The sequence below is a fragment of the Rhipicephalus sanguineus genome, chromosome 2, assembly GCF_013339695.2.
Source record: "Rhipicephalus sanguineus isolate Rsan-2018 chromosome 2, BIME_Rsan_1.4, whole genome shotgun sequence".
NCBI lineage: Eukaryota > Metazoa > Arthropoda > Arachnida > Ixodida > Ixodidae > Rhipicephalus > Rhipicephalus sanguineus.
In genome coordinates this window covers 12698900-12725886 of record NC_051177.1, presented here as the reverse complement: position 1 = coordinate 12725886, position 26987 = coordinate 12698900, and the positions used below count along the sequence as shown (strand labels likewise).

Sequence of the window (26987 nt, the reverse complement as noted above, 5' to 3'; positions counted from 1 at the left end):
TTACAGTCTCCTAATAAACCAATCGCATCTTGCACAAGCCATTTCTTGGTGCAGAAAAGGACCTGCTCATTTTTATACGAGCACACCTTCGAAATAGAAAATGGCGTACCTCTTCAGCCAGCCCAATATACTCCTTGATGCGTTCCACGGCAACCAGGCTAGTCTCAAGCAGAGCAAACATTCGGAATGTGTACGATGCCGCATTTGACACCTGCAATACACGGTGCTCTAGTGACACACTTAAGCTTTTGCCACTGTGGTAAGGTTGCCATTAGTTAAACAAACAACTACCAGGGGATAAATAAGGGGTGTGCAAATGTTCTAAAAAATTTGAATAACAAATTGAACAGCGTCCTATTAGATTTGGTACTCTTATTAAATAGGCCTTGATAAAAATAATAAATATTTGAAAAATTTTTTTTTGAATAAGTCACGCTGGTAGAAAAACCCCAAAAGAATGAAATGTTGGAACAGCGAGGGGTCATTTTTCTTGTTTAAATCATTGGATTACCACAATGCATGCAGCCTAAGCTTTAGAGGACTACTGATGCTATGTATTGATAACTAGATGAAGGCATTCTTGCTTAAAGCTCCAGTGGTACCAAAGAGAAAGCGTCATCAATGCACTGTTTTAAAGCCCACTAACTGTGCTAGTAAACACTGACAAAAACGAGGGAAGACAGGACGCGCGCAGACTCACAACTGAACGTTCAATGGTTGACAGATGTTCATTGGACAATGATACGCCTTCGTCACAAAGTAGCATCTAAAAATTTTAGCTCACAATCAGCGAGAGATACTGAAGGTTTGCTTATACACCCACGTGTAGTGTTAATCTTGAATGCTTTGAACAGCTCTCGGGTGCACTGGTCCCTGTGACGATACAGAATCTTGGTTTTATTTAGGAGCGGTTGGCACGTGCTATTGTTACCTAGTACTTTACACTCCCTACAATGCTTAGACACGTGAGAATAGCCGTGTCTGGAGCAATTTTTAAGATGCTCTTTTAACCGAATATTTACACACCTACCTGTTTGCTCCAGATACACCCGCCCACAAGAAAAAGGAAATTCATAAACCACTGCGCAGGCACAGGGAACAAACCTTGACCTATGTTTAGCGAGGCAAACAAAAGGACTGGAATTCGATGTTTTGTCCATAACATTCATTACCCCAGCACACAAATGCGACATTTTCTGTGGAGCTGAAAACACAACACTCACATCGTAGCGCTGCGCTACATCCTTCAAATTACGCGACACCTTGTGCTGGTACGGGATGACAGCATAGCCTCTTCCCTCGTATGAAAGGCTTTTGGTGTAGCGTGAAAGGAAACACGGACACGAGAAGGCACACAGGAACACCACACAGCCCTATGTGCCTTCTCGTGTCCGTGTTTCCTTTCGCGCTACACCAAAAGCCTTTCATATGAGTAACCAACAAGCCCACGTTGCAACCCTCATCTTCCCTCGTGGACGTGATTGCGCGGTGTCCGTTGCCTTTTAACTTCTTTACTAGCTTTGCTACAAGTACAGGTAACGGATACCCAGAATTCTTCAGCCTACTCAACTGCTCCCGAACACTTTCCATCACTGCATGGGTGCATGACTTCCGCAATGCTGCATCCATGCAGGACAGAGCGATGCCATTCTTAACTAGCTTTGAATGCTTTTGTTGTGTAGGGCAGGAGCGTGGCCTCTCCGTCGGCTTGCCGTGGGTTACGAAAAACTTTGGGGGCTTTTCTGAGACCTACGTTGATAGAGCCAGCAGGTGTGGGACAATTCAAAACGGAGTCGAATGTCCAGAAACCGCAACTCATTGTTAAAAGGAAGCTCTGCCGTGAACCTAAGGCTTAGCCCCAATTCACTAAAAATTTGCTTTGCTTGAGGAGCCCTTTCTTCCAGCCCACCTTCACCTGCAAACATCGGGTAATTGTCCACATAGCGGTACCTTCAAAAGTCAGGGGTGTGCATAGGGTCTCGGGTCGCCCCCATTCTTAGCGACATATTTAATTTTTTATCTAAAGTGGATAGAGCCGTTAATAGAGAAATAAGTAGTGTTGTTTCTCGTGTGTTCCGCTATGTAGACGATTACCTGATCTTTGCAGGTAATCATCCATAAAACAAACATAAACGCGACAGAAAATGTCGCATTTATGTGCTAGGGTAATGAATGTTATGGTCAAAACACCTAATTCCAGTCCTTTTGTTTGCCTCGTTGAACATAGCTCAAGGTTTGTTCCCTGTGCCTGCGCAGTGGTTTATGAATTTCCTTTTTCTTGTGGGCGGGTGTATGTGGGGCAGACGGGCAGGTGTGTAAATGTTCGGTTAAAAGAGCATCTTAAAAATTGCTCCACACACGGCTATTCTCACATGTCTAAGCATTGTAGGGAGTGTAAAGTACTAGGTAACAATAGCACGTGCCAACCGCTCCTAAATAAAACCAAGATTCTGTATCGTCAGAGGGACCGGTGCACCCGAGAGCTGTTCGAAGCATTCAAGATTAACACTACACATGGGTGTATAAGCAAACCTGCAGTATCTCTCGCTGATTGTGAGGTAAAATTTTTAGATGCTACTTTGTGACGAAGGCGTATCATCGTCCAATGAACTTGTTTCAGTAGAACTCGTTGTTGGGTTAGTTGGTGCATTGCATCTAGGAAATATACCCAGCCAAAAAGAGACGAACACAGGAAACTGTGAAGGAGACAGCCTGGTCGCTTTCCTGTCTCCTTCACCGTTTCCTGTGTTCGTCTGTCTTTGGCTGGCTATATCTCCCAGAACTTGTTTTATCTCACTGTATATATGCCATCTGTCAACCAATAAACATTCAATTGTGAGTCTGTGCGCATCCTGTCTTCCCTCGTTTATGTCCGTGTTTACTAGCACAGTTAATGGGATTTAGAAAGAATGTGAACCAACTAGCTTGACTTGGTGCTCTACTTCAATCCACCATGATCATCAAGAGAATTGGGTTAATATTGACTCGTGAAACACAGTTTAATTTTCACGTCTCAGTTGTAACGAAGTACCACATTGAATACTGTAGTAACTGTTGTATTTCAACGATACAAAACATCTCAGAGGCTGTAGTCACTTCTGTATATGAGCTTACCTCAGTTTACATAACTGTGATATTTCTTTGTTGGCTACATTAAGCAATTCCTTTGTTAAAGCTTGTGAATATTTCTTTGAAATATATGGTTGGGGAATTGTGGGGTTCTTTTGAAAATGGTAATCATGCTACTCTAGGGATGCTCTAGAAACAGTTGGCTAATTATTTGAAATCTATTCGGATATTATTTGATTCGTATTCGTGTTCAATTCTAAAATTCACACACCTGTAGCGTAAATGTAAGAATGCTCTTAGTTAAACAAGTGTGAGGTTGCTGCTATAATGCTATAATTTGCTATAATGGCAAATGTCTTTTGATGAGGCAGCAAAACGCAGCACGGGTGAAGCAAGCACGACAAGACTGACCTCCAGGGTGTATGACAGCACAAGGCCAATCATTCCTGGGCTCAGCGTGTTCCTCCCAGCAATGGTCAACAACGAGGCTCCCAGAGACACCACTAGTGCCAGCGTGTTGGCAATGGTTAGCCTGCAGCTGTCACAATGTTCATTCATCAAAACTGATCTGCTCGGGATCTTGCAAAATGGTTATAATGTTTGGCTTTCATGTCCCAGTACAACATACATGAGGTGGGATTCAAAATTATTGTGATGAAAAAGCCATCTGTGGAGTGTGCTTCCTGCCACTGGCAAGAAGCCTACAATAACGAGAAACACACCACTCTACGGCTGCACATAGCTATTGTTTCAGCCTCTCTCAAGGCATGCAAGAGAGGGATGGTACAGCGGTAAAAAGCAGCTTACCACTGAAAAGAAATAAATAAACCTTGGAGGTCACTTGAGCTTTGCCTTCAAGAGTAGAATGCGATAGCGTAATCGGGCCCTGTGCGCATCACCTTCTCGAGTGATAGCCTGGCTTCAGTTCTCAGTGCATGCCTCAACCATGCCGTAAGGAAACAAACGACTGTGCGCGTAACATTGGCCGTTTCAAACTATCCCAGAATGCCTACTGCAAGTACAGTTGTGAAGTGCCCACTACGGTAAATTATTCCTTTTGCGAATCAGCCAAGGGCCCACTGTGCGTCCGTAAGGCGACAGGTGAACCTACGCAGCTGTTCACTTTGTTGGTGCTTTTGCTGCTGATGATGATTAAATATGCCTGAGCGCTTTGTAATGGGTGGGCCTTCGAAACACCCACTCGTTGCACAATTCACATGTTTTGAAGACTAGCATGATTCTATGCTTCTGCCACGCAATATGAAATGTGTTAACACTTTCGTGACCACACCTATTCCCATCGATAGTATGTTATCGATGACTTCAAGATCAAGTTTTGGTACTCTCTGAGCGGTTCTCAACAGCTAACGCAATACAAAGCATAAAATAACATGTTTTTTATCAGTTTTGTTTGCGAGTTTGTTTTTTCCACCGCGGGGAGATTTTTAAAGCTCGTTCGTAGTCGGGTAGGTGAGCGCTCGTTTCAGACTTCGCGTCGACGCCGCTCGCAGGTGCTCCACAGAAACGGCGAATTTCGACGGATTCCGATTAATATGAGCGGGAATCTCTGGATGATGGTAGCACCACAGACACGGAAGACGACTTCGATTCGCCAGGCTTCAGTACGGACGGCGAAAGTGCGTCAAACCTCCCCGGAACATCAGCAACTATCCGCCTGTAAGTTTCGTCTCCTGCTCAGGTCGTTTTATCACTGCCGCGCGTCAATGTAAACGTATCCGGTGTGTTCTAAATATAACAGCTCTTATCTGCAAGGTGTTGACTTCATTCGGGCGGGAGCATTTGGCACCGGCTGTAGAAAGAGCGCAGTTCTCTTCGCGAAGACGGCGCGGAACGGACTTTGACCCAGCGCTCCGGTGTGCTGCGCGGCGGTGTCTTCGTGTTGTTTTTTACCGCAGAAGTCGTCAGAGAGATATGCAACCACACAGATAAGTATGCGTGGATGCATACTTTCGAAAAGCCAACATACAGTGAGAAGGACGGATCCATGGAGGGAGGTTACTGAAGAGAAGATGAGCAAGTTCGCCTCACTCCATGTGTACATGGTAATCGTTGAAGTCCCGCGCTTGCATTGGTGTTGGTGTCGACGACACATATTTCCAGGCCTTCGTCCACCATCGGTGATGCCACGGAAAAGGTTCAAGGCTTCTTGAGTGTCTGTGATCCGAAGAAGACGACCGTCGCATCCCACGAGAATCTTCACCACGTGTCTTCTCTATTGCAACACATGAACAATTTTTCTACGCTATCTTTTAACCACGTCGGAACCTTTCAGCGGATGAGAAAATGGTGAAATGTGAAGGTTGGTATGGTATTCGGCAGTATATGAGCGAGAAAGAGGTCAAATGAGGGTACAATTATGGATTTTTGCAGATTTAGAACAGGCTACACTGTTCATTTCAACAAATACACAGGAAAATGGAAAAATACCAGAACTGCAAACTATGCTAGGAAAGTTGAACAGAAAAAAAATTTTTATCCCCAAAACATGCGCAGCCAGCCTTTGTTTCACCGCGTCAAGAACCTGCATCGCGCGGTGGCATGATAGGCACTAGTGCCTATATTCTTGTATTTATGTAAATAATTTTTGTACTTACAGAGCTTATATTTCCACTATTATTTTACGAGGGCTTTGCGTTCAAAATGTATATTTCGATTTTTTTAAATGTTTAACCTTTGGAGAGTAGCATTGATGTTTTTATGAATCTTTCTTTCTTTTTGATGCATTTTTCTTTGATAGTTTTTCTATTATATTCGAAATAAATCTGATGTTTGAAATTAATACTGTTGGAAAGACCAATTCTTCCTCTATCATTTGATACCCTACACTTTAGCATCAATTTTATTCTGTGGCGGGAAAAAAATATTTCCTGGACTAGCCAAAAACGACAGATTTTTCCGCGGTCACGAAAGTGTTAAGGAGACTCCTTCCACTACATGACATTCATACAGTGTTTTTTTCCAAAGCAGTTTCAAGAAATAATGTAGCTCAGTGGTAGAACAACTGCTTGCCACGCATACGGCCTGGGTTCGATTCTCACTTGAACCCAAAGATTTTTATTTTTTATTTTATTTGCATCTTTCTCACCTTTTTCGGTCACGGACAAGATGATGACTTTTCGCTCATAACCACCGACGCTGACACAGGAATTTCTGTAGAACGAGCTCTTTAATGCTATCGCGTTAACAAGCAGAAACACAGAAAACACCATGAAGGAAAGTTAAGTGTGAGCTGCAGTGCAGTGCGCTCATAGCTCTTTTTTCTTTCCTTGTCAGGAATGAGATAATATGCCCATTTCAACCGCTGCACTGTAGGTTCCTCACATTCCATTAGGTGCCTTTGGCTTCAGAGACAACTGCATTATCATTGTGCCAATTCTTAATGCCCTTTCTTCCTTGTACGCTGTTGGCAACATTCATGTGGTGTTTATATACAACCCTTCCCATTCTATACAATTAATATGAAATTTCCAACTTTGTTCTAAGGTCTTTAAGCGTCCATTTTTTTCCACTGTGAGAAAAAGATGCCAGGCCTGTGTGGAACATGCAGCACAGTCACAGTGTAAGATGGAGGCTTTCATAAGGCCCCATGTAAATGCTGCTGGGGCGGCTACTGTAACTACAGTCGCCCAGTACAAAGTACCCACTATGCATATGCAAGGCAACATATGCACCTATGCAGCTGCAAACACCCAAGTGGTTTAGGATACTGTGAAACTATGCAGACTGCTCCTGCATAAAAATATCACTTTGTGGCGACACAATCTGCGCAGCCACCACGCAGCCTACACCTCGCTATCATTTCGCTCGGCGTGACACGGTTGCACGATGCGCACCACAATCCGATAAGCCACAGCGCCAAGAAAAATCATCCGAGGCATACGTCACCGGCGGCGCCTACAAAACTCGGCTGCAAGCTACCAAGATCCTCCTTGTTTATTTAACAGCGAGCGCAGCATCGGCATGTTCGCCCCGCTGCTACTAACACGTTAATAAACGCTGTTATGTTTCATGTTGGGATGCTATGTTCCTTCAGCACAGCATCCCACATCTGGTGACCCGGACCTTCGAACACGCAACCGGCGCTGCACCGCTGCCATGTTCCAGCCTGCTGAAGCCTGGCAGCCACAGTTCGACCCGCCTCTGCCACCGTTCCGGACATACAACCTCGAGTCCTGGTTTGAGGAGTTCGCGGCGGCGTTGGAGCTTAACGGCATCTGGCTGCAAGCATTTATGTTTGAGGTACTAGAGTACCACCTTCCGCGTGATCTCAAACGCAGCCTCACCTACTTCGCGTGGCACCCTCGCCCTTACGATGATCTGCGGGACGCCGTGCTCGAGTTTTACGGCATCGCACCCGCCGCAGCAACCGTGCCCGCACCCGCTTCGGCAGACGAGCCCTCGGCACCCACGACGGCAGACGAGTCCTCGGCACCCGCGACGGCAGACGAGCCCTCGGCACCCGCTTCGGCAGACGAGCCCTCGGCACCCGCGACGGCAGACGAGCCGGCGGCGCCCGCGGCAGCAGGCGAACCCGCAGCAGCAAACGATCCCGCACCATGGCCAGTCGGAACTGTTCCCCAGCCGATAACAACCGGCTACACATGTGACGGAGACCACCCTCCCGCGCCAATCAGCTGTGATGCGTCCAACGCACGCTTGTTGGCGTTGCGTCGACCACTGCATTTAAACCACCCTCACCACCGGCAACACCAACGCATCCCTCTGCTTGGCTCGCTGCCGCGAGCCACGCACAATCATCGTGGTCCTCGCCCGCTGCATGGTTCGCAGTGCCGTCCACCGGAACTGGTGGAACTCCTTACGCCTCCCGGACTTCTACAAGCCCTGAGGGCTCTCCACTCCGCAGGGGGGTGATGTGGCGACACAATCTGCGCAGCCACCACGCAGCCTACACCTCGCTATCATTTCGCTCGGCGTGACACGGCTGCACGATGCGCACCACAATCCGATAAGCCACAGCGCCGAGCAGAATCATCCGAAGCATAAGTCACCGGCGGCGCCTACAAAACTCGGCTGCAAGCTACCAAGATCCTCCTTGTTTATCTAACAGCGAGCGCAGCATCGGCATGTTCGCCCCGCTGCTACTAACATGTTAATAAACGCTGTTATGTTTCATGATGGGATGCTACGTTCCTTCGGCACAGCATCCCACAACTTTGTAGTGCGCACGTAGCTCACAAGAGTACGGCCACTAGCGTGGGTTCGGACTTAGCGAGCCACAGGGCCGCGTCTGCCGTCGCCTCGCGTGAACTAGTGCACCGCTGGACACGCACGTTCGAGCGCAAAGGCGCCGAGCGCAGCGCAGCAAGTACACAGTACTGCTCTCGAGATCCGCAACACTTTATTGCCTGCATCAACACCACAAAACGCAGTACAACGCCCGCTCCCAAAGGCGGCGGGAGAAGCAAAACAGGCTTAACCACGCCACGGGCGAAAGTACAACACAAAATGTGCCGCTAGCACGTCTCCGCAGGCAAAAGGGCTCACGGCGACACGCCGCTGAGGGAAACGGTCCCTCGCGACTATGCTGCGTACTCTTTATGATCTGCGACCACAGGGCCCGATCGCTCGAGCAAGGGCAAACTCCCCTTGCGTTGGCTTCGATAGGTACGGTTTCGGCGTAGTATGACCACGCGCGAGTACACCGCATCGCTCTTCGGCCTAGCGTTCGGAAAAGGACAACGTAAGGTAGGCGCTCGCCGCTGGCGCACGGCACCGTTAGCGAACTCCGTCTGAGCGAGCCCAAAACAAAGGAGCCGACGGACGGGAAAGAAAACACGTGCTTACCCTACGAGGTCCAGAGAGAGTCTGACTCTCCCACCGCGCAAAACATCTCGCGAGACTCGAACGCGGCGCCACCGCCGAGATCCGGCGCTGGGGTGAGGGGGGTTAACGTCACCCCCGCTCGCCCAGCGCCGTAGGACGGCGAAGTAGGGGAGCGGCATGATCGGACATGAGGATGGCAGAAATAGGCGAAAAAACCCGCGCAATGGCGACGGGCAAGCCTCAATCCCCACAACTTTAAGAAAATTATCCTTTTAACATGAGTAAGGTCAGAGGCTACACCTTCGTTATATCAATGGTGATCTGTATGTTTGACAGCGTGCAGATATATTAAGATAAAATTTTGAGATTTCTGCACTAAGAGTGAACTTCTAGGCATTATGCTCTTACTGAGAGGGTGCGTGTGCACTTAATTAGTTCGTTGATGTTAAAAGCTCGTAGGAGAATTGACTGACCAACAATTGAGAAGGGATGTTTGTAACATTGGGATCACCACAAGGAATTTTGCAAGATAAAGCAGATACGCACAGTACTACATTATGGCAAGGGAGCACTTGCATAACTTATAAAGGCTACCACCTCAGTCCAAATGTACACACTTGTTTCTTTATTTCCATGTGACAAGGTTTTACTCACGAACACTGTTACACATGTTACATACACGGCGCAGACGTCAGAAGGTATGGGAACCTTCACGACTGGTTTAGGAGATGCTAATGAGAGTGAGCGCACAGCACGAGCAGTTGAGTTTATCCTGGAGTTAACGCAAGCACTAGTGATCGCGCTGAAATGTTTGATCAGGCACGTACAAAAGCAAATGTGTTTCACTGACAATCACATTTTTTATAGATGACGACTCAGTCACGACTATCACTGCATTGTGAGGGTTAATTCTTTTTCTAGTAATAATAATTGTTGGGGTTTTATGTCCCAATACCGCGATATGATGATGAGACTCCGTGGTGAAGGGCTCTGGAAGTTTTGACCACCTGGGGTTCTTTACATGCACTTAAGTCTAAGCATAGGCGTGCGCAGGGTTCCCCTTCAGGGGGGGGGGGGGGAAGGTTCGTCGCAGCACCACCCCTTCCGATTATGCAATGTATGGCGCTGACATTGCCCCCCCCCCCGAGTCGCAACACCCCCCCCCTATTATGTAAATGTGAGGGGCTGACTTTGCGCCCCCCTCTTAGGTCAATAGGGGGAGCGGCCACCCCCCCTGCCCCCCCTGTGCGCACACCTATGAGTCTAAGCGCATGGGCCTCTAACATTTCGCCTCCATCATAATGCCGCCGCCATGGCCGGGATTCGATCTCATGACCTGCAGGTCAGCAGTCGAGCACCATAACCACTAAACCACCACGGCAGGTAATTCTTCTAATGCGATAGCATGAAAGAGCTCATTTCGAAGAAATTCCGGCAACGGCGTTGTTGGCTGTGAGCGAAAAATGAGCGCTGTCTGTGACTGAAAAATCAAAATACGTATAACCTCATTATAACAGACCTTCATAGTGAAGAAGATTTTGGTCTGTTGTAAAGGGACTATGTAAAATCCAAGTACTCTTAAAACAGACTTTTATGTTAAACACTGAATGGGTCTGTTAAAACCGGAGAGAATTACGAGTCACAAACATGGCCTTATTCTTAACGGGGGACCAAAAAAAAAATAAAAAATGCGATTTTTAGAAAATCGCATTTTCAGTTTCTGTAGCCCTTTTTCTATCTCATTACAAAATATCTTCACTGAAAACTATGTAGAAGTGCTATAAAAATTTTTTTTGCATCTGCCGACTTGGCGAAAATTGGGGAAATAGCAAAAGGAAAAAAAGAAACAAGCGTTTTTCAAAATTACAGATCGGCAAGTTCTCCGTTTCAGCTAACTCCTCCATTCAGTAACAAGCGCAGAAAAAGCACATGTTTGAAGTTCAATTCGAGGCCTCCGACTGGCTGCTTCTGCCGTGATGCTCGCTTCGGGAGCGTCGTCTGCTGCTTGTGCGTCGCGTGGTCGTAGCTGTCAAAAATTGCGCTACTTAGTGACGCGTTCGCACTCGTTCTGTGTTCACGGGTCGACGATAATTTAGAATATAATTATGCTTTAGTTTGGCAGCTGCAAGCAGAAGCTCAAGCATCAGATTACGATAGCGCGCCGCAATCGTCGTGAACATCGCAGACGTGTGGCTGTAATAGGGCTGACGCACTGGAGTTCTGAGTACTGTGGCGGAGCATGGTGGCGTGCGCCTAAGTTGGTTGGGTAGTCAAAAATGGACGCCGACCGGTGAGTTACAGTTTTCACTTGCTTTGAGCATTTTACTTTATTTTACGCAAAGTTTTTAGACTCAAAAAGTGCTTAAAACGTACGCAGGAACTTGTCTACTATGCCTGCAAAGCCTGATATGTCTGACGAGCGATCCGTGCTTGAACAAACCGTGCCGAAATCAGGTGGACCGGGCGACGGCTCTGTGAGCAGCACGCGGTCCCGAAGCGCGGTTGCCGCCGTTATTGTTGCGTGGTTAGTTGCCACGAACATGAGGGTAAGGATCCTAATGCGCGATTCTACCGGTTCCCCTGAAAGCCGTACGAAGTGGAGCGACGGAACCACTGGATACGTGCCGTCCGACGCGTGAAGTGAGTACACGAGAAAAACGCGGTCTGCTACGTAATGTGCTGACTACTTTTCTTGCACGCGTTCTATATAAGTATATATTCCCTGTGTGCAGTCCTGACGGCACGCCATGGCTGCCGACGGCGAACACGATGATATGCAGCCCGCACTTCGTGAGAAACGAGAAAAACGATGCCATGAGTCACCCTGCATATTATATATGCCTACGATTTTTCTGGCAGCTTACAGCCGGCCGCTTCCAGCTGACCCCTCAACTGGACTTGAGAGGTCCCCCTTCGAAGCGAAGCTTCGCCACACAACAAGCATTGCGTGCCGTCGCTCCTCGACCGCCAGCACACGCTGACAGAATTTGACGAATTCCCTGGAAGCAAATGTTGAAAATTAACGACCGTGCATCGTGCAAAAGTGTGTTTGCGACTGAATGCGGCAGAAAATGGCACACGGCGCAAATGCGCTCATTCGGGCCGCCGCCGGCTAGCCTTCGTCACTGGACCTATCTTAATTCCATTTCATCGTGTAATGCACATCATTTCGGCTTTCTTAACAGCGATCTTTTCGTTTATGCACTGTTGCTAATCGCGCGAGCATGCCTCGTAGAACTTACCTCGAGTTCAACGTCGTATGAGATTTGCTGCACTTGCGAGTTGCAGTGAGCCGAAATGGTTCCTTCAATCTTCTGCACGTCGTAAACATACTTGGCGTTGGCGAGCTTCTTGCCTTTACGCAAATTGCTTGGCCTGAAGAACTCAGCCACGCCAGAAATTGGCCGAAATCCAAAGCGCAGCACAACCGACAGCGGCGACTCCATTGTGCATCTGAGCTTAGTGCTGCATGCGGCCGCCACTCTGCCTACTCGAAACCAACAAACTTAACGTAGGGCGCGCTTTTTAGCACCGCTTTCACAGTGCCGCCTGGGCAGCCAGACAGGCCGATCTGCCTCGTGCGCTGCTGCTTTGAGTTGTACTGGTGGCGCCACCAACGGCGAACGGTGGCGAAAGGTGGGTATGCGCGGCTCACAGAAGCCGTGGGCAAAGCGACCGTTACTCGCCGTTTTTCTATTCATTTTTCATTCTGGTTTGATATTTGTACTGCCGACGCTGCTCCACTAGACAACCATGCCGTTTGTTACGTCGATTGTTCTATATTATTTGTTTTAAAATGACAGGCCCATTTTTTAATGCCTGCGCGCGATGCACTGCGTACGTTTCTTACGTGCATGTGTCCAAGTTGTTTGTGTGATCTGTTAACACAGAAGAAATAAAAACTGTTGCAGTACAAAACAGCATTCTTGTTTTATTGAACACCCCAAACAGTACAACAACAATGACTATTACGGCTGTTCGCCTGCTTAAGAAACGCACAAAAGACACGCGTTTTTATCTTCGCCTAACACTCGTAGCACTCAACTAGGCCAAGAAAACCAAAATCTAACCTGCTGAACGTTTTAACAGCCGTCACACAGCTGCATAATAATGTGTGAAAGTACTTTAGCAAATGACCAACAAACATTCACACAGCGTTTTTTTTTTTGTTCACAGATCGTGTTAACATACCAGAAAGTTCTAACTGCATTGCAATCACATATTTCAGAATATCTAATCACTTTCACCATGGAAGCCACAATCCTCTAACACATGCGCTTTAAATTGAGCATGACATTACTCAGACTTATATAGGAAATGCGCACGCGTGGCATTACTCAGATTTATATAGGAAATGCGCACGCGTGTAATGTATCTCGTATGCTAGATTCTCCTTTGGTACGTGCAGCTCAACATAAAATGCGATTCTAGAAGTAATGTTCGTGGAGTAGCGAGCATATAGAAGGGCAACTACTTACAGCTTCACTTACCTTTGCAAAAACGGTATTCCAATTGCAATTCAATATTAACCGACACAACAACGATAACAACACACTTGTTGCACACAGGCGTACCAGGTTGACGCGCGAGGCCAAGCGCGGTATTTTAAGTGTAGCACAATCATGCGCGTACAGTACGATAGAATATTCTGGCAAAATGTCGTGAAGCTTGCAGTCACTTCAGCGGTTCCCACGATGTAGCACCAGTTGACGTCCTCGCGTCATCAAACTGCTACAACGCCGAGAACTACACACACAGCTGACTTGGAAAAACGCGGTCTTGCAGGAGGCCATCTTGTCCAGCAACCAACAGACAAAAGTCCACAACTGAGGCGTCTGAAACATTGCCATTGATGAGATGGCAGCCGAACGAAATCAGGGCTCATCGTCCGATGTGTGGCCACCACCTTAACACAATATTAACGTTGCAACGTTCAAGGAAGACGCGACGAAAGCGACGAGCCCAGCCGGTCTTGTCGGGTGCACTACTGCACAGTGCAGAGCGCGCGCTCTCACGGCCACCGAAAGAAATAAAAGAAAGTGGAGAGAGGAGTCACTTTGGAGCATGGCATATTGGTGGAAGCAAGAGGACGCGTCGCGTCGTCGGTGTGGCGTATTGTCGAGAGATGGCGCTAGTTTGTTTTTGCGCAACGGAATCGCAAACTTCATTCAAAATGCATGGGATCCTATGGGGGGTTGGGAGAGGGTGCGACCGCCTGAGCCGAGCGGTGGCGCCACCATACCGATGCACGAGGCGGATACTTATCAGCACTTCGGAGCTTATGACGAAGACCACCGCGGGACAACTCTTTGTATTCGCGATCGAGCATGATGTACTTTGAAACATCGTGCACCGCGGCCACGCACGTCGCAACCGAGCATTCTACTCGATGTCGCTGCTAGGCCTAGCTCCTCTCACGGTGCCAATGTATGAGACGAATCCGAACTTTGCGGGCAAGAACATCGCGCTAGTGGACATGCGAAAGCAAAGAAGCCGCAATGTCCTTCGTCGCAAGCAACGAATCACATCGCCCGCTGGCTCCTCAGAACCGCGGATGGGCATTTTGCGCATTGGCAGCGGACCCCCCGGCCAAGCTCGCCGCGCAGCGACCGCTCGGAGAAGCGGTGGCAGCGGCTAACAATTTTGCGCATCACGCAAAACGCAACACCAAGGACGCTGCATGCCGATTTGTTGTTGCTACAGCGAGGCATAGCTGATCATTGACAGACCTGAGATCGGCGGCCTTTGTTCTTAAACCGGTACGCCGACATACGCGGTGAGCTGTTCCCGTCCCAAAAGTATGCTTAGCGATGTTTGAAGTTGGAAGTTATTGAATTTGAGATGTCCGTGGTAGAAAAGTCCACTGTAAAGGAGTCCTGACCACCTTGGTGGCGACATTTTAGCCAATTATATCTGAATGTCCGTAGTACCAGAATCCGTTGTAAACAGAGCTCAATCAATGGAACAAATATGGAGGTCGGCATAACGTCACAAATTGGTATGTAGTATCCGAATGTCTGTTGTAAACAGATCCGTTGTAACAAGGTTATACCAGGGGGGTGAAACTTCGCAGTTTTTCTGTCTTGTGACCGCAGCGAACCTAACGTTTGGGGGCTGTACTACCTACGAGCATAAGTGAACGTGTTGTTCCATTTTATATTTATTAACAGGTTACTTATTAACTCCGGAGTTTTTAATACGCAAGTGAACCTAAAGCTTGCAGTTCGAGATTGCGAAAATACGAGCGCCACCTGGAGTGGAAAACGGGAAATGCGCCGTCCTATCTCTCACGGCGAAAAAGGGGCGTTTCTTGTCGCGCGCCCATGTATGCTACGGTCTACGGTGTCCCAATAGGCCGCTTCTACCACCGTAAAGTTTGTTTCAGCGAAAGTGGCGAAACCCTTGCAAGCTTCAGGAAAACAGACGCATGAATGGATCCGCGCCGTCATCACAAATCGTGCTGTGCTGAGTGGTGTCGAAATTATCCACGACACACCGGCATAAAATTCTTTCGGATCCTGGTGGACGAAAGGTACGATCTGCCTGCTGCTAGTTTTGTTTTTCTACGCTTGCACGGCATATTGCCGCAAAGACTGCTTTTCAACAAGAGGATCAGCGAGCCGCTATGTAAGCGTCTACAATGTCTCGCGCCTGCGCGCGCTTCTTGTGGCACCGCGGCGCTCCTCGTGCACAGGCTCGAGACAGTGCGGCTGACCTGCGAGGCGACGAAGAAGTGTGTTCGGGAAGAGACACTTGTGTGGAACGCTTTAGCGGACTCTTTCATTTATTTCACCTACTTTTCTGGGCACAAGTTCGCCCATAATAAAACCAGTATTTGTGTGACCCCTCTTGCAATACGTTACATTCTGGTGGAGGTGCGGGGTATGATTGGAAGTCCCCCTGGCGCAAGAGAACGGAGCCCTGATCCTCAACGATTGGAACCTGGCGAACTGACTCCAGTACACCAGCGTTCAAGCCGCCGCCTCCGAGGAGACCCGCCTGAATTCGGACCGCTCCCCACTGCTCCGGCAACACAGGCAGCGTTCGCCGTCAACTCCAGAGCGATGGCCAGCCAGGCGGCATCATCGGAACTCATCGTGTCCCCACCGTGCATGCCTGAACCCTTCCACGGCGATGCGTTCGAAGATGTAGAAGACTGGTTGGAGCATTTCGAGCGGGTCGCAAAGATCAACGGCTGGGACGAGGCAAGGAAACTGGGCCGCGTGTACTTCGCGTTGGAAGATGCAGCGAGGGTATGGTTTGAGAATCACGAAGCAGTGATAGCAACATGGGAAGATTTTCGACAACACTTGCTCGCTGCGTATGCCAGCACCGATCGCCGAGAGAAGGCAGAAACCGCTCTCCAATCCAGGAACCAGCGCACTAACGAGAGCGTCAGCATGTATATCGAAGACATGTCCCGGCTCTTCAAACGCGCCGATGCGAACATGACGGAAGAGAAGAAACTGCGCCACCTGATGCGTGGAGTCAAGCAGGACTTGTTTGCAGGGTTGGTTCGCAACCCCCCACGCACGGTTGCCGAGTTCCGTGCTGAAGCCACGACCATAGAGAGGGCGCTACAGCAGCGTGCCCGTCACTACAACCGTGATGCCAGTAATGCACCAGTGGACGTCCTTTCGGTCAGCCAAGGCAGCAACAGTGAAGCGCTGCGGGAACTGGTGCAATCCATTGTAAAGGAAGAGCTTCAGAAGCTTCTGCAACCACAAGTCACGCCCACAGTTTCTACCCTCGCCACCATCATTCGTGATGAAGTTCGGCACGCACTTCTTCAACCGGAACCTGAGGCGCAACCTATCCGGCTCGAACAACCGCTGCAGGAACGTCGTGTACTACGTACGCGGACGCTCTACGCCAACCCGCCGTGCACAATGCTTTGTTCGCAGCCCCCAGTGGCCACCCATCGGCTTCGCACGGCTCGTCCTTTAAAGGAGAACTGAGGCCACGAAAAAGCGACGTGTGGCGCACACCTGACAGGACGCCGCTCTGTTTTCATTGCGGAGAAGCTGGACATCTTTACTGAATGTGCCCATATCGAAGAGTCGGTCTGCGTGGGTTTTCTGTAAATGCGCCATGCCCGCGTAATGGTGAAAGACCCATTGAAATACAAGATTACCTGTCGAGGCATCAATTCCCAACGGCTAGTTTTCAGCACCAGCCAAAGTCACCAGCACCTACTCGTTATCGATCGCCAAGCCCACGGCGTTCAAGTTCCCCATCTTCAAGTTCACCAAGGCGTCGTTCGATGAGTCCGCGGCAGGAAAACTAAAGCCAGCGACCTGGGGAGGCAAGGCCGCTGATGTTCGACAAAGCGAAGATCCTCCGTCAAGGCCCCAACGCAGCAGCGATGAGCAGAAAACGACGCCCACGATAAGTAAAGAAAAAATTTCTTCAGACTTGCGCGTTACGGTGGACGGGCGTGAATTGAGCGTTTTGGTAGATACTGGTGCCGATTATTCAGTCATAAGCTATGCGTTCGCAAGGGATCTAAAGAAAGTTTTGACGCCATGGAGTGGACCACAAATACGTACAGCTGGGGGCCACCTTATAACACCTCTGGGAAGATGCACTGCGAGAATCGAAATTCAGGGTGCTACTTACGTCGCTGATTTCATCGTGCTTCCAGAATGCTCGAGAGACGTAATACTCGGGATGGATTTCCTGCTAGCGAACGGTGCCATAATCAACCTTCAGAATTCTAGCGTTTCTTTCTCGACGAAACTGGCGATAGACAAGAAGGAGGTAGAGAGCACTGCATTGCGGGTTATCGATAGGGACGTAACCGTGCCACCACGATGCAGTGTGCTGGTTGGCGTAAGAAATGACGCATTCGTCGATTCCGAAGGTATAGCGGATGGCAACGTCGAACTACTGCTAAAGAAAGGCATTTGCATAGCTCGGGGCATTATTCACTTACGTGGTGGGTGTGCCAATGTTTTGCTCACAAATTTCGGAAATGAAATTCAGCATGTTGCAAAGGGCACTGCCATCGCCTTTCTACACAGTTTTACTGCAGCCACAGATTTATGTAGCCTGGTGTCAGCGCCACATGCTTCGGAAACTACGCATGATGTGGGAGCAGCAGTTTCGATCAGCCGAAATCTATCGCCAGTCGAAAGGAAAGTCATAGAAGACCTTATAAGAAATTTCTCACAGTGTTTTTCCACCTCGTCAAAAGTACGTCGCACCCAGATCGTTAAGCACCGAATAATAACGGACGACGCAACAAGGCCAGTATATCAACACCCGTACAGAGTTTCACCAAAAGAATGAGAGGTCATAAAGGGTCAAGTGCAAGAGATGCTGGAGGACGATGTCATACAGCCGTCCAACAGTCCGTGGGCATCACCAGTAGTTCTTGTCAGAAAAAAGGGCAACACGTTGAGATTCTGTGTTGATTACCGGAAACTTAACAGCGTGACCAAGCGGGATGTATACCCCTTGCCGCGTATTGATGACACATTAGATCGGCTACGGCACGCCAGCTATTTCTCGTCATTGGATTTAAAAAGCGGGTATTGGCAAATTGAGGTGGATGAAAGAGACCGCGAAAAGACTGCTTTCGTAACCCCGGACGGCCTGTATGAATTTAAAGCACTCCCATTCGGCCTCTGTTGTGCGCCGGCGACATTCCAGCGCATGATGGACAGTGTCCTCTCGGGCCTCAAATGGCAGTCATGCTTAGTCTACTTAGACGATGTTGTAGTATTTTCTGCAACGTTTGACCAGCACGTAGAGAGACTACGTTTAGTGCTTCAGGCTATCCAATCGGCCGGCCTGACTATTAAGCCGGAAAAGTGCCAGTTTGGATTTGAAAAGCTGCTTTTCCTGGGTCATGTAATCAGTGCTGAAGGTGTCGGTCCGGACCCCGACAAGACTGCGGCCGTCGCACAATTCCCCAAGCCGAGAGAAAAGAAGGAGGTGCGTCGATTTCTGGGCCTATGCGCTTACTACAGGCGATTTGTGGAAAATTTTTCGAAAATTGCCGAACCTCTAACCAGACTCACAAAAGAGGAGCAACCATTCATTTGGCATACGGAACAAGAAGCAGCTTTCAATGAATTAAAGAAACGTTTACAAGCCCCGCCGATCCTCGCTCACTTCGACGAGACCGCGGATACCGAAGTCCATACAGATGCAAGCAATCTTGGTCTCGGCGCGGTGTTGGTTCAATGGCAAAATGGAGAAGAGAAAGTAACAGCTTATGCCAGCCGCACCCTCTCAAAAGCTGAAAAAAAACTACTCCGCGACAGAAAAGGAGTGCTTGGCAGTAATATGGGCCATCAGCAAGTTCAGGCCATACCTCTACGGAAGGCCGTTCCACGCCGTCAGCGACCACCGCTCACTTTGCTGGCTGGCAAGCTTAAAAGACCCGTCGGGACGACTTGCGAGATGGAGCCTCAGACTCCAAGAGTACGACATTACCGTTGTATACAGGTCTGGAAGGAAGCATAACGACGCTGACTGCTTATTGCGCTCGCCACTGGACTCTACTCCTTCAGAAGAGGACGACTTCCCATTCCTTTGTCTGGTGGAAGCTTCGGATATCGCCGAGCATCAATGAGCTGACACAGAACTGCTCCCATTGATAAAGTACCTCGAAGGGCATGACTCCCAAGTTCCAAGTGTATTTAAGAGGGCATTATCCTCATTCTGTCTGCGTGATAATGTACTCTACAAGAGGAACTTCGGACGCAACAAGGAAAAGTTCTTACTCGTTGTGCCGTTAGCCATGAGGCATGAAATATTAGAAGCTTGCCATGATGAACGGTCGTCGGGCCACTTGGGCGTCAGCCGGACATTCGCCAGAATTCGCCTGAAATATTACTGGCCCAAGCTGTTAGCATCGGTGCAGCATTATGTGAAAACATGTCGCGAATGTCAAAGGTGCAAAACGCCACCTCTAAAGACGGCCGGCCTTCTCCAGCCCATAGACCCACCTGAGGCTCCATTCCGGCAAATTGGAATGGATCTTCTTGGGCCGTTTCCAATGACATCCTCAGGGAAGAGGTGGATTGTCGTCGCGACCGACTATTTAACACGGTATGCTGAAACTGGTTGCCTTGAGAGAGGAACGGCAGCAGAAGTTGCCAAGTTCTTCGTTCACAACATAGTTCTCCGACATGGCGCCCCAACGGTAGTCATTACCGATCGAGGAGCAGCCTTCACATCTGAGTTGATGCAGTGCTTGATGATGATGACTAACACCAGTCATAGAAAAAGCACTGCATACCACCCCCAAACGAACGGGTTGACGGAACGTCTAAACTGCACCATTGCTGACATGTTATCGATGTACGTGGACATGGAGCATAAGACGTGGGACGAAATCCTGCCTTACGCAACTTTCGCCTACAATACGGCTCTACAGGAGACCACTCGCGTCACACCATTTCAGCTGGTCTATGGCCGTGCGGTCACTACAACACTCGACGCCATGCTACCAGTCGACAACGACAATTATGAGCCATCCGACATTGACGACTTCCTACAAAGAGCTGAAGAAGCACGCCAGTTGGTGCGTCACCGAATACGTCAACAACAATCCAAGGACGCGAGCTACTACAACCTGCGCCGCAGAGAAGTGAAGTACCAGCCAGGCGATCAAGTATGGGTATGGACACCAATACGACGCTGCGGGCTGTCAGAAAAACTCCTTCGACGCTACTTTGGTCCATATAAGGTTCTCCGCCGACTAAGTGACTTAACTTATCAAGTAATCCCCGAAGGACAAGGGCGCTCAAGACGGCAAAACCATGCAGAAGTCGTACATGTTGTCCGCATGAAGCCCTATTACGAGAGATAATGAAACATAGCACCCCCCCCTTTGGTTACCACCCCCAATCGCGCATCGGGACGATGCGTATTTCGGAGGGGGACTAATGCCGCAAAGACTGCTTTTCAACAAGAGGATCAGCGAGCCGCTATGTAAGCGTCTACAATGTCTCGCGCCTGCGCGAGCTTCTTGTGGCACCGCGGCGCTCCTCGTGCACGGGCTCGAGACAGTGCGGCTGACCTGCGAGGCGACGAAGAAGTGTGTTCGGGAAGAGACACTTGTGTGGAACGCTTTAGCGGACTCTTTCATTTATTTCACCTACTTTTCTGGGCACAAGTTCGCCCATAATAAAACCAGTATTTGTGTGACCCCTCTTGCAATACGTTACAATATCATGTTGCAGTTGCAGCAGTAGCGTAAATATTCAAGTTGTGTTTTTACTGTATGAATGGTACGTTTAGGCAATAAAACATTGAAACAAACTCTGCTCTTTATTCTTGTCTAATTTATGTGTACACATAAACAAAAACAAAGGCTTACTTAGAATAAGTGGTGCAAAAATAGGTGGATGGGCATAGATAGAGCAAATTTATTAGAAGGCAGAGAGGTTGGCCTGAGCTTGAGCGCTCTAGCCTGCTACTCTGCACAGGGGAAAAGGGGAAGGGGGAAAAAGAGTAATGAAGATGATGATGGGGACAGGAAGAGGTAATGCGTATGTACAATAACCACGTAGCACAGTGGTCTTCTTAAAGTCTATCGTCAAGTCCTGTACTCTTGAGAAAATCTATGAATGCTCTTGTAGCAGTCAGTGATGCTGTCTGGTCGGACATTGCGGACAACAGATTAGTCTCACTTAGAGTGTTCACACCAATGCCGGCCAACGTTAAAGCCAGCGTCTTCCGTTCGGACACGTACAGAGGGCAGTCGCACAATATATGGGCTAAAGTTTCATGGCAGCGCTCACAGTTCGGGCTGTCCGCACGGCCGATAAGGTGCGCGTAGCGTCGAGTGAAGGCGACGCCTAGTCGAATCCAGTGCAGCAGACTGGTGTGGCGTCGCTTTATTTTAGCCGGGAGTCGAAAGGTCATGTGAGGGTCTGTTTCGCACAAACGCCTATGCCGATGGTCTGGGTTAGACCAGTAAGTTGTCGTGAACTCTCGCATAAGCGATCTTAACAAAGAGTTCACGTCACTTCGCGAATACGGAATTTTTACGAGAACGGCGCTGTTATCAGCAGCGGCTTTTGCTGGATGGATGGATGGATGGATGGGCAAATCTTCATCAATCAGAACGCAACGATTGCCATTTTGTTAATATGGCGGGTTGCGCAACAGGAAGAAGCTCACGCGCTTGCCATCTGAATACCTTCCATTCGCTCAATTCGGCTTGCTGGTGCATCCCAATTGAATTTGGCGCTAAATCGCTTCCCCCCCCCCTCCCCGCCACTCGGATCCTCAGTCCTCATCAAAATGGCATCCCCCAGTGCGTGTCTGCAATGCGCCGCCATGGTTTAGTACCGCCCTCAAACACCAAGTGTTCGTCCGGCGCTGCGAGCGAATATCGCGTCCCATGGATGGTATAGGAAGCTTCACTCCCCTGGTTATACTGTAGATGTAAATAAATAAATAATAAAAAAATCTTCGGCTCGAGTGAGAATCGAACTCAGGCCTTCTGTGTGGCGAGCAGGTGTTCTACCCCAGAGCCACGCCCATTCTCAAAAATGCATCGAAAAAAAAAAAAACACTATATGAAAGTTAAGCAGTGCAAGGAGTGTCACTAACACGCAATATTGCATGGCACTAGCACAGGATTTCACCAGGCACATAAGTTGTGCAATGAGTGAGTGTTTTAAAGGCCTAATCATGCATGACAAGGCATAATTAATCACCATCAACAATGTGGGCAGATGGGTGTGTTGCCTTATGTATGGACACGTAGTGGGTACAGTGCGAATTTGTAAAAGAAAGAATTATGGTGTAATGGGCAATTCGCAACTGTACTTGCAATAGGCATTCTAGGACGTTACGCGCACAGACATTCTTTTCCTTGCAGCACGGATGAGCTGTCCACCGAGAAGCAAAGCCAGGCTAGCAATTGAGAAGGCTACGTGAACGGGGCCCGATCACTCGACTGCATTCTACTTCGGAAGGCAAAGCTGAACAGTCCCCCCCAATTTTTTTTTTTTTTCTGGGAACGGGTTCGCCCAATAAAGAGTTGCATCTTTATCTGTTCCGCGTTCTTCACATTATAAAGAAGATGCCTCACCAATCCAAGGAAATGGAGTGGTAGCAGCAGTTGATGTTGATGTCCACACAGCGTTCCAGGGCACTGATGAATTGCTTGGTGACACCAAATGCTCGCACAGACACTACACCAGCAATGCTCTCGCTGATGTGTGACAGGATGGGGGAGCGTGTAACTGACCGGAGCCGCTGGACGTGCCGAAATGCCGGCAGCGACACTATCTGCACAAAAAGCCAACATGAGACACTCTCGCGTTCACAGAGACATTGTCCTGGTGGCCACCAGTGACACGCAAACTGGCACTGCAGCTGACTACACAGTAGGAAAAAAAAAAAAAAAGGGCACGGAATTTGGCCACTAAATTTCAGTAACACTTTCATATGCTTATCTCAGAAAACTTTGTTCAGGAAGTGCTCCTCGAAAAGAGGAACAGTTATAAAATCAACCAACACCAACAAAGTACAAAAAGAATTTGCCGCAGCAAACACACTGACGCTGATTCAAGACAACTCAAGTCCCCTCAGAACGTAATTAGGAGTACTGATAGATTCAAATGTAATGTTCATAAAAATACACATATAAAATATCCCATGAAAGCAACGTCGTAAAGTGAAAAAAATGTTGTCAATATCAGCCAATCGTAGCCGCAAGCAACCAATCTCCAGTCACAGTGCGTTGGTGGAATGGCTTCGGGTAATACCTCTAGCAGGTAATATGTTTTCCTAAACCTAGAGTTTGAATCCTCACAGGACTTTGTAAGCTTCTCATACAGACACTCCACTTGGATTTCAGTAACAGACACCAGCCAAGCTTAGGACATCAAAATGGTTAGCAACATCTTTTCTCAGGCGAGTTGGTCCACAAGGAATAAATAAAAAAAGGACAACCATGCTGTGCACAGAAGAGAACTTTTAAAGCAAATTTAATGTTTAAAAGTTTCACCTTAATTGTAGCATTTGACCAGCAATGAGTGCCGTACTGCTGATATAAGACCTAAGGTGAACAAGGCCAAGAACATGCAAACATCTTCATTTGTACAAATCACCACAGTAAAAATGCACAGAGTAGCATGACACTAGAAGAGCAAAGGGCAAACAAGAGAGTGTTGAACAGCACAAGGCTAAAAAGTTTTGACACAAGCATAAATGGTGCACATGTTCATAACCAATGAAAGAACGGGGGTCAAACAGAATAGCAGTGTCTCTCCCTGTCCAAAAAGAAAAGGGATCGTATCGCATTTCAACATGGCCATGGATGACAAAACTAGTGAACTGTGAAAATAATCACCAAACCCTCATTGTTTACAAATTATATGAGGTTTGTAACAAAGTAGGTTTCCCTGGAGTCGCTGAAGCACAGAGTCACCCTAATATTTTGTAGAAGCAGAGGGCAGGTAGTGGAGTGTGTGCAAGCAAAATTCAAAATATCTGGATCACTGCAGACTATCCTGCGTTATGCAAGTGCTCTGGAGACAGCACTCTAATAATATCTGGGGTTGAACGTCCCAAAACCACAATATGTTTATGAGAGACGCCGTAGCGGAGGGCTCCGGAAATTTCGACCCCCTGGGGTTCTTTAACGTGCACATAAATGTAAGCACATGGGCCTCAAACATTTTCGCCTCCATCAAAAAGGCAGCCACCACGGCCAGGATTTGATTCCGCGACCTTTGGGTCAGCAGTCGAGCACCATAACCACTAGACCACCGTGGCGGGGCAGAGACAGCACTCTACAAAAGGTGCAGAGTTATACCCCGTTGAATGGGGAAAACATTATGGCTCATCTGCAACCAGATGAAGGTGTGCAAGCTAAAAATTCCTTAAAATAAGCAAGTGTGTCAAAGCATTCTGCTGATGTGGCAGGTGCAAAAAATAAACTTCACCAGAAACTAGGTCGTGATTCTACAAGGCAGTACAGGTGTGGTGTATTTTTTTTATTATTTTTATTTATTTATTTATTTATTTTTTGCCAAACACAATGCTGCTGTGTCAAAAGCATACATGGAGCAGTCTTGGAGCGTAGGCTGTGATCCAATACAGAAAGAAGAGACTGTCTAGTGCAACCTTTGAGAAGTCAAGGCTCAATGAAAGTTTGCTGTTAGGCCATTTGTACTGCTTGGTGGGATAAAGCACTTCATTAATGTACGACACTGTTTTACAGCGAAAGCTGTTATGAGATCACAACAAGGGCCGTTTTTGGCGCCGTAGTTGTCCGGCGCCGCCACCGGGGTTCGTAACCACTATCGCTTGAAATGAGAAAAAAAGAAAAAATTTCCTGGATGGAATGAGGTTCGAACCTGGGCCCTCTGCATGGGAGCCCAGTATTCTACCTCAGAGCTATGCCGGTGCTTGAAACTGCTTTGCAAAAAGACCCTATACAGGCTTCATGTCGGGAAGGAACCACATTAACATATGTAATGTAGCGTAGTAGAAGAGTAAAATAACAATGAAGCGTCACACAATGCGAATTGCGCAACGAGCGGGTTGTTGAATGCTTCCAACCCATTACAAAGGGCTCTGCCATAATTCTTCGTCATCATCAGCCACAGTATTCACAAAGTGCACATAATGGCGCTCAGGTGTTTAGCATATACCACGGTTCTCCGCAGAATGATGAAAAATTGCATAGTGGCAATTTCCCTACTTCACAAAAATTATGATGAGTTATAGCGCAGTGCACTTCTATTGGTTGCCAAGCCGATAAGGCTCCCATGATCCATTTCCTCAGGGTCTCAATAAAGTTAATTCCCTCTCTCTCTTCTTTCTCACGGTAACGTATGTTATAAAGCATGGTAGGAGAGTTAAATAACGATCGGGCGTCACACAATGCGAATTACATAACTAGTGGGTCGTTTAAAGCTTCAAACCCATTACAAAGGGCTCAGCCAAATTCTTCATCGTCATCAACCGTCGCATCAACAAAATGCACATAATGCCTTACAGATGGTACCTTGCTTCTCCGCAGCCTGAAAAATAATGTCGTGGTGGGTGCTTCCCAACTTCACAAAAATTATGATTTGTGGCGTAGTGGGTACGTTGCTAGTGTACTTGTATTAGTAGTCCCAAGAGAGTTTATAACAGGCTCTCGAAATGCCGCTCTTCCACCTTTCACTGTGACTGTGCTGCGCTTTTCGCGCAGGCCTGGTGTTTTTTTTGTTTGAACAGTGTCGTATTCCAAAAGCATCTTGAAAGTAATGAAATACTTTTCTTGGTGCCTTGTACTAAAATACTATTGGAGTATCGGCATTCAGTGAGCAAGTTTTTTGCTTATTATTCGGTATCAGATACCTTCTTGATCTGGTACAGTGGAGCACTTCCATTATTTACAGAATCGATAAGAAAAATAGCACATAGGTGAAACATTGCTTACCGTAATGCTTGCAAAAAGGAGCACAGCCATCACGACCACAATAGTGAAGTAAGGTGACATGATGCATATCAGTATCAGCAGCTGCATTCCCCAGACAATATTGCACATGGTCATGTTGGCATTGATCGGTATCTCTTTGTCAACTGACTCAACATCACGGCTGAACCTGAAAGATAGGCACACTAATCTAGTCTCATATAAATGGCCAAGTCTTTTTACATACAAGAAAAGTCCTGCAAATCAGTGCTGCAGAATCCCGCAAGGTGGTTACGAAAGAGAATTCATTTATTTATTTATTTATTTATTTATTTATTTATTTATTTATTTATTTATAAGTACTGCTGTTTCAATAGACGAGACATAGCAGGAGTGGGTAGATCAGTTAGTAGATGAAACAATGCAATGCAAAAAGTATCAAAAAATGTAGTTAGACAATTCTTCCACAAACTGTTCATTTGGTTTTTCTCGCAAGGAACCATCTAGGCTGTTCCAAATGTCGACAAACCTTGTAAAAAAAGAATGCTTAAAGCAATTCACAAATGGCTGAAAGGGAACAATATGAAGTGGGTGGGATTGGCACGTGGCACGCCCAGTGGAATGACTGAAAGAAATCAGCACTTGAATGCAACTGTGGCCGTGTACAATGTTATGCAGCAAAGTGATACGGTCAAGCCTGCCTCGATGAGCCAGGGGTTCTATCGATAAA

The 26987-nt window shown here is 47.8% G+C and overlaps 1 protein-coding gene across 1 annotated transcript in view; it reads right to left on the bottom strand.

Moving 5' to 3' along the window:
* LOC119382421 (multidrug resistance-associated protein 1) overlaps window positions 1–26987 on the bottom strand; it is a 351316-nt gene that overhangs the window by 66814 nt on the left and 257515 nt on the right. The window contains exons 23-26 of the mRNA XM_037650116.2: window positions 26282–26447; window positions 22934–23133; window positions 3481–3607; window positions 110–211 (exon numbers count right to left, since the gene is read on the bottom strand). Of these exons, the coding sequence (XP_037506044.1) occupies window positions 110–211; window positions 3481–3607; window positions 22934–23133; window positions 26282–26447 (595 nt within the window). The remainder of the gene's footprint in view (window positions 1–109; window positions 212–3480; window positions 3608–22933; window positions 23134–26281; window positions 26448–26987) is intronic.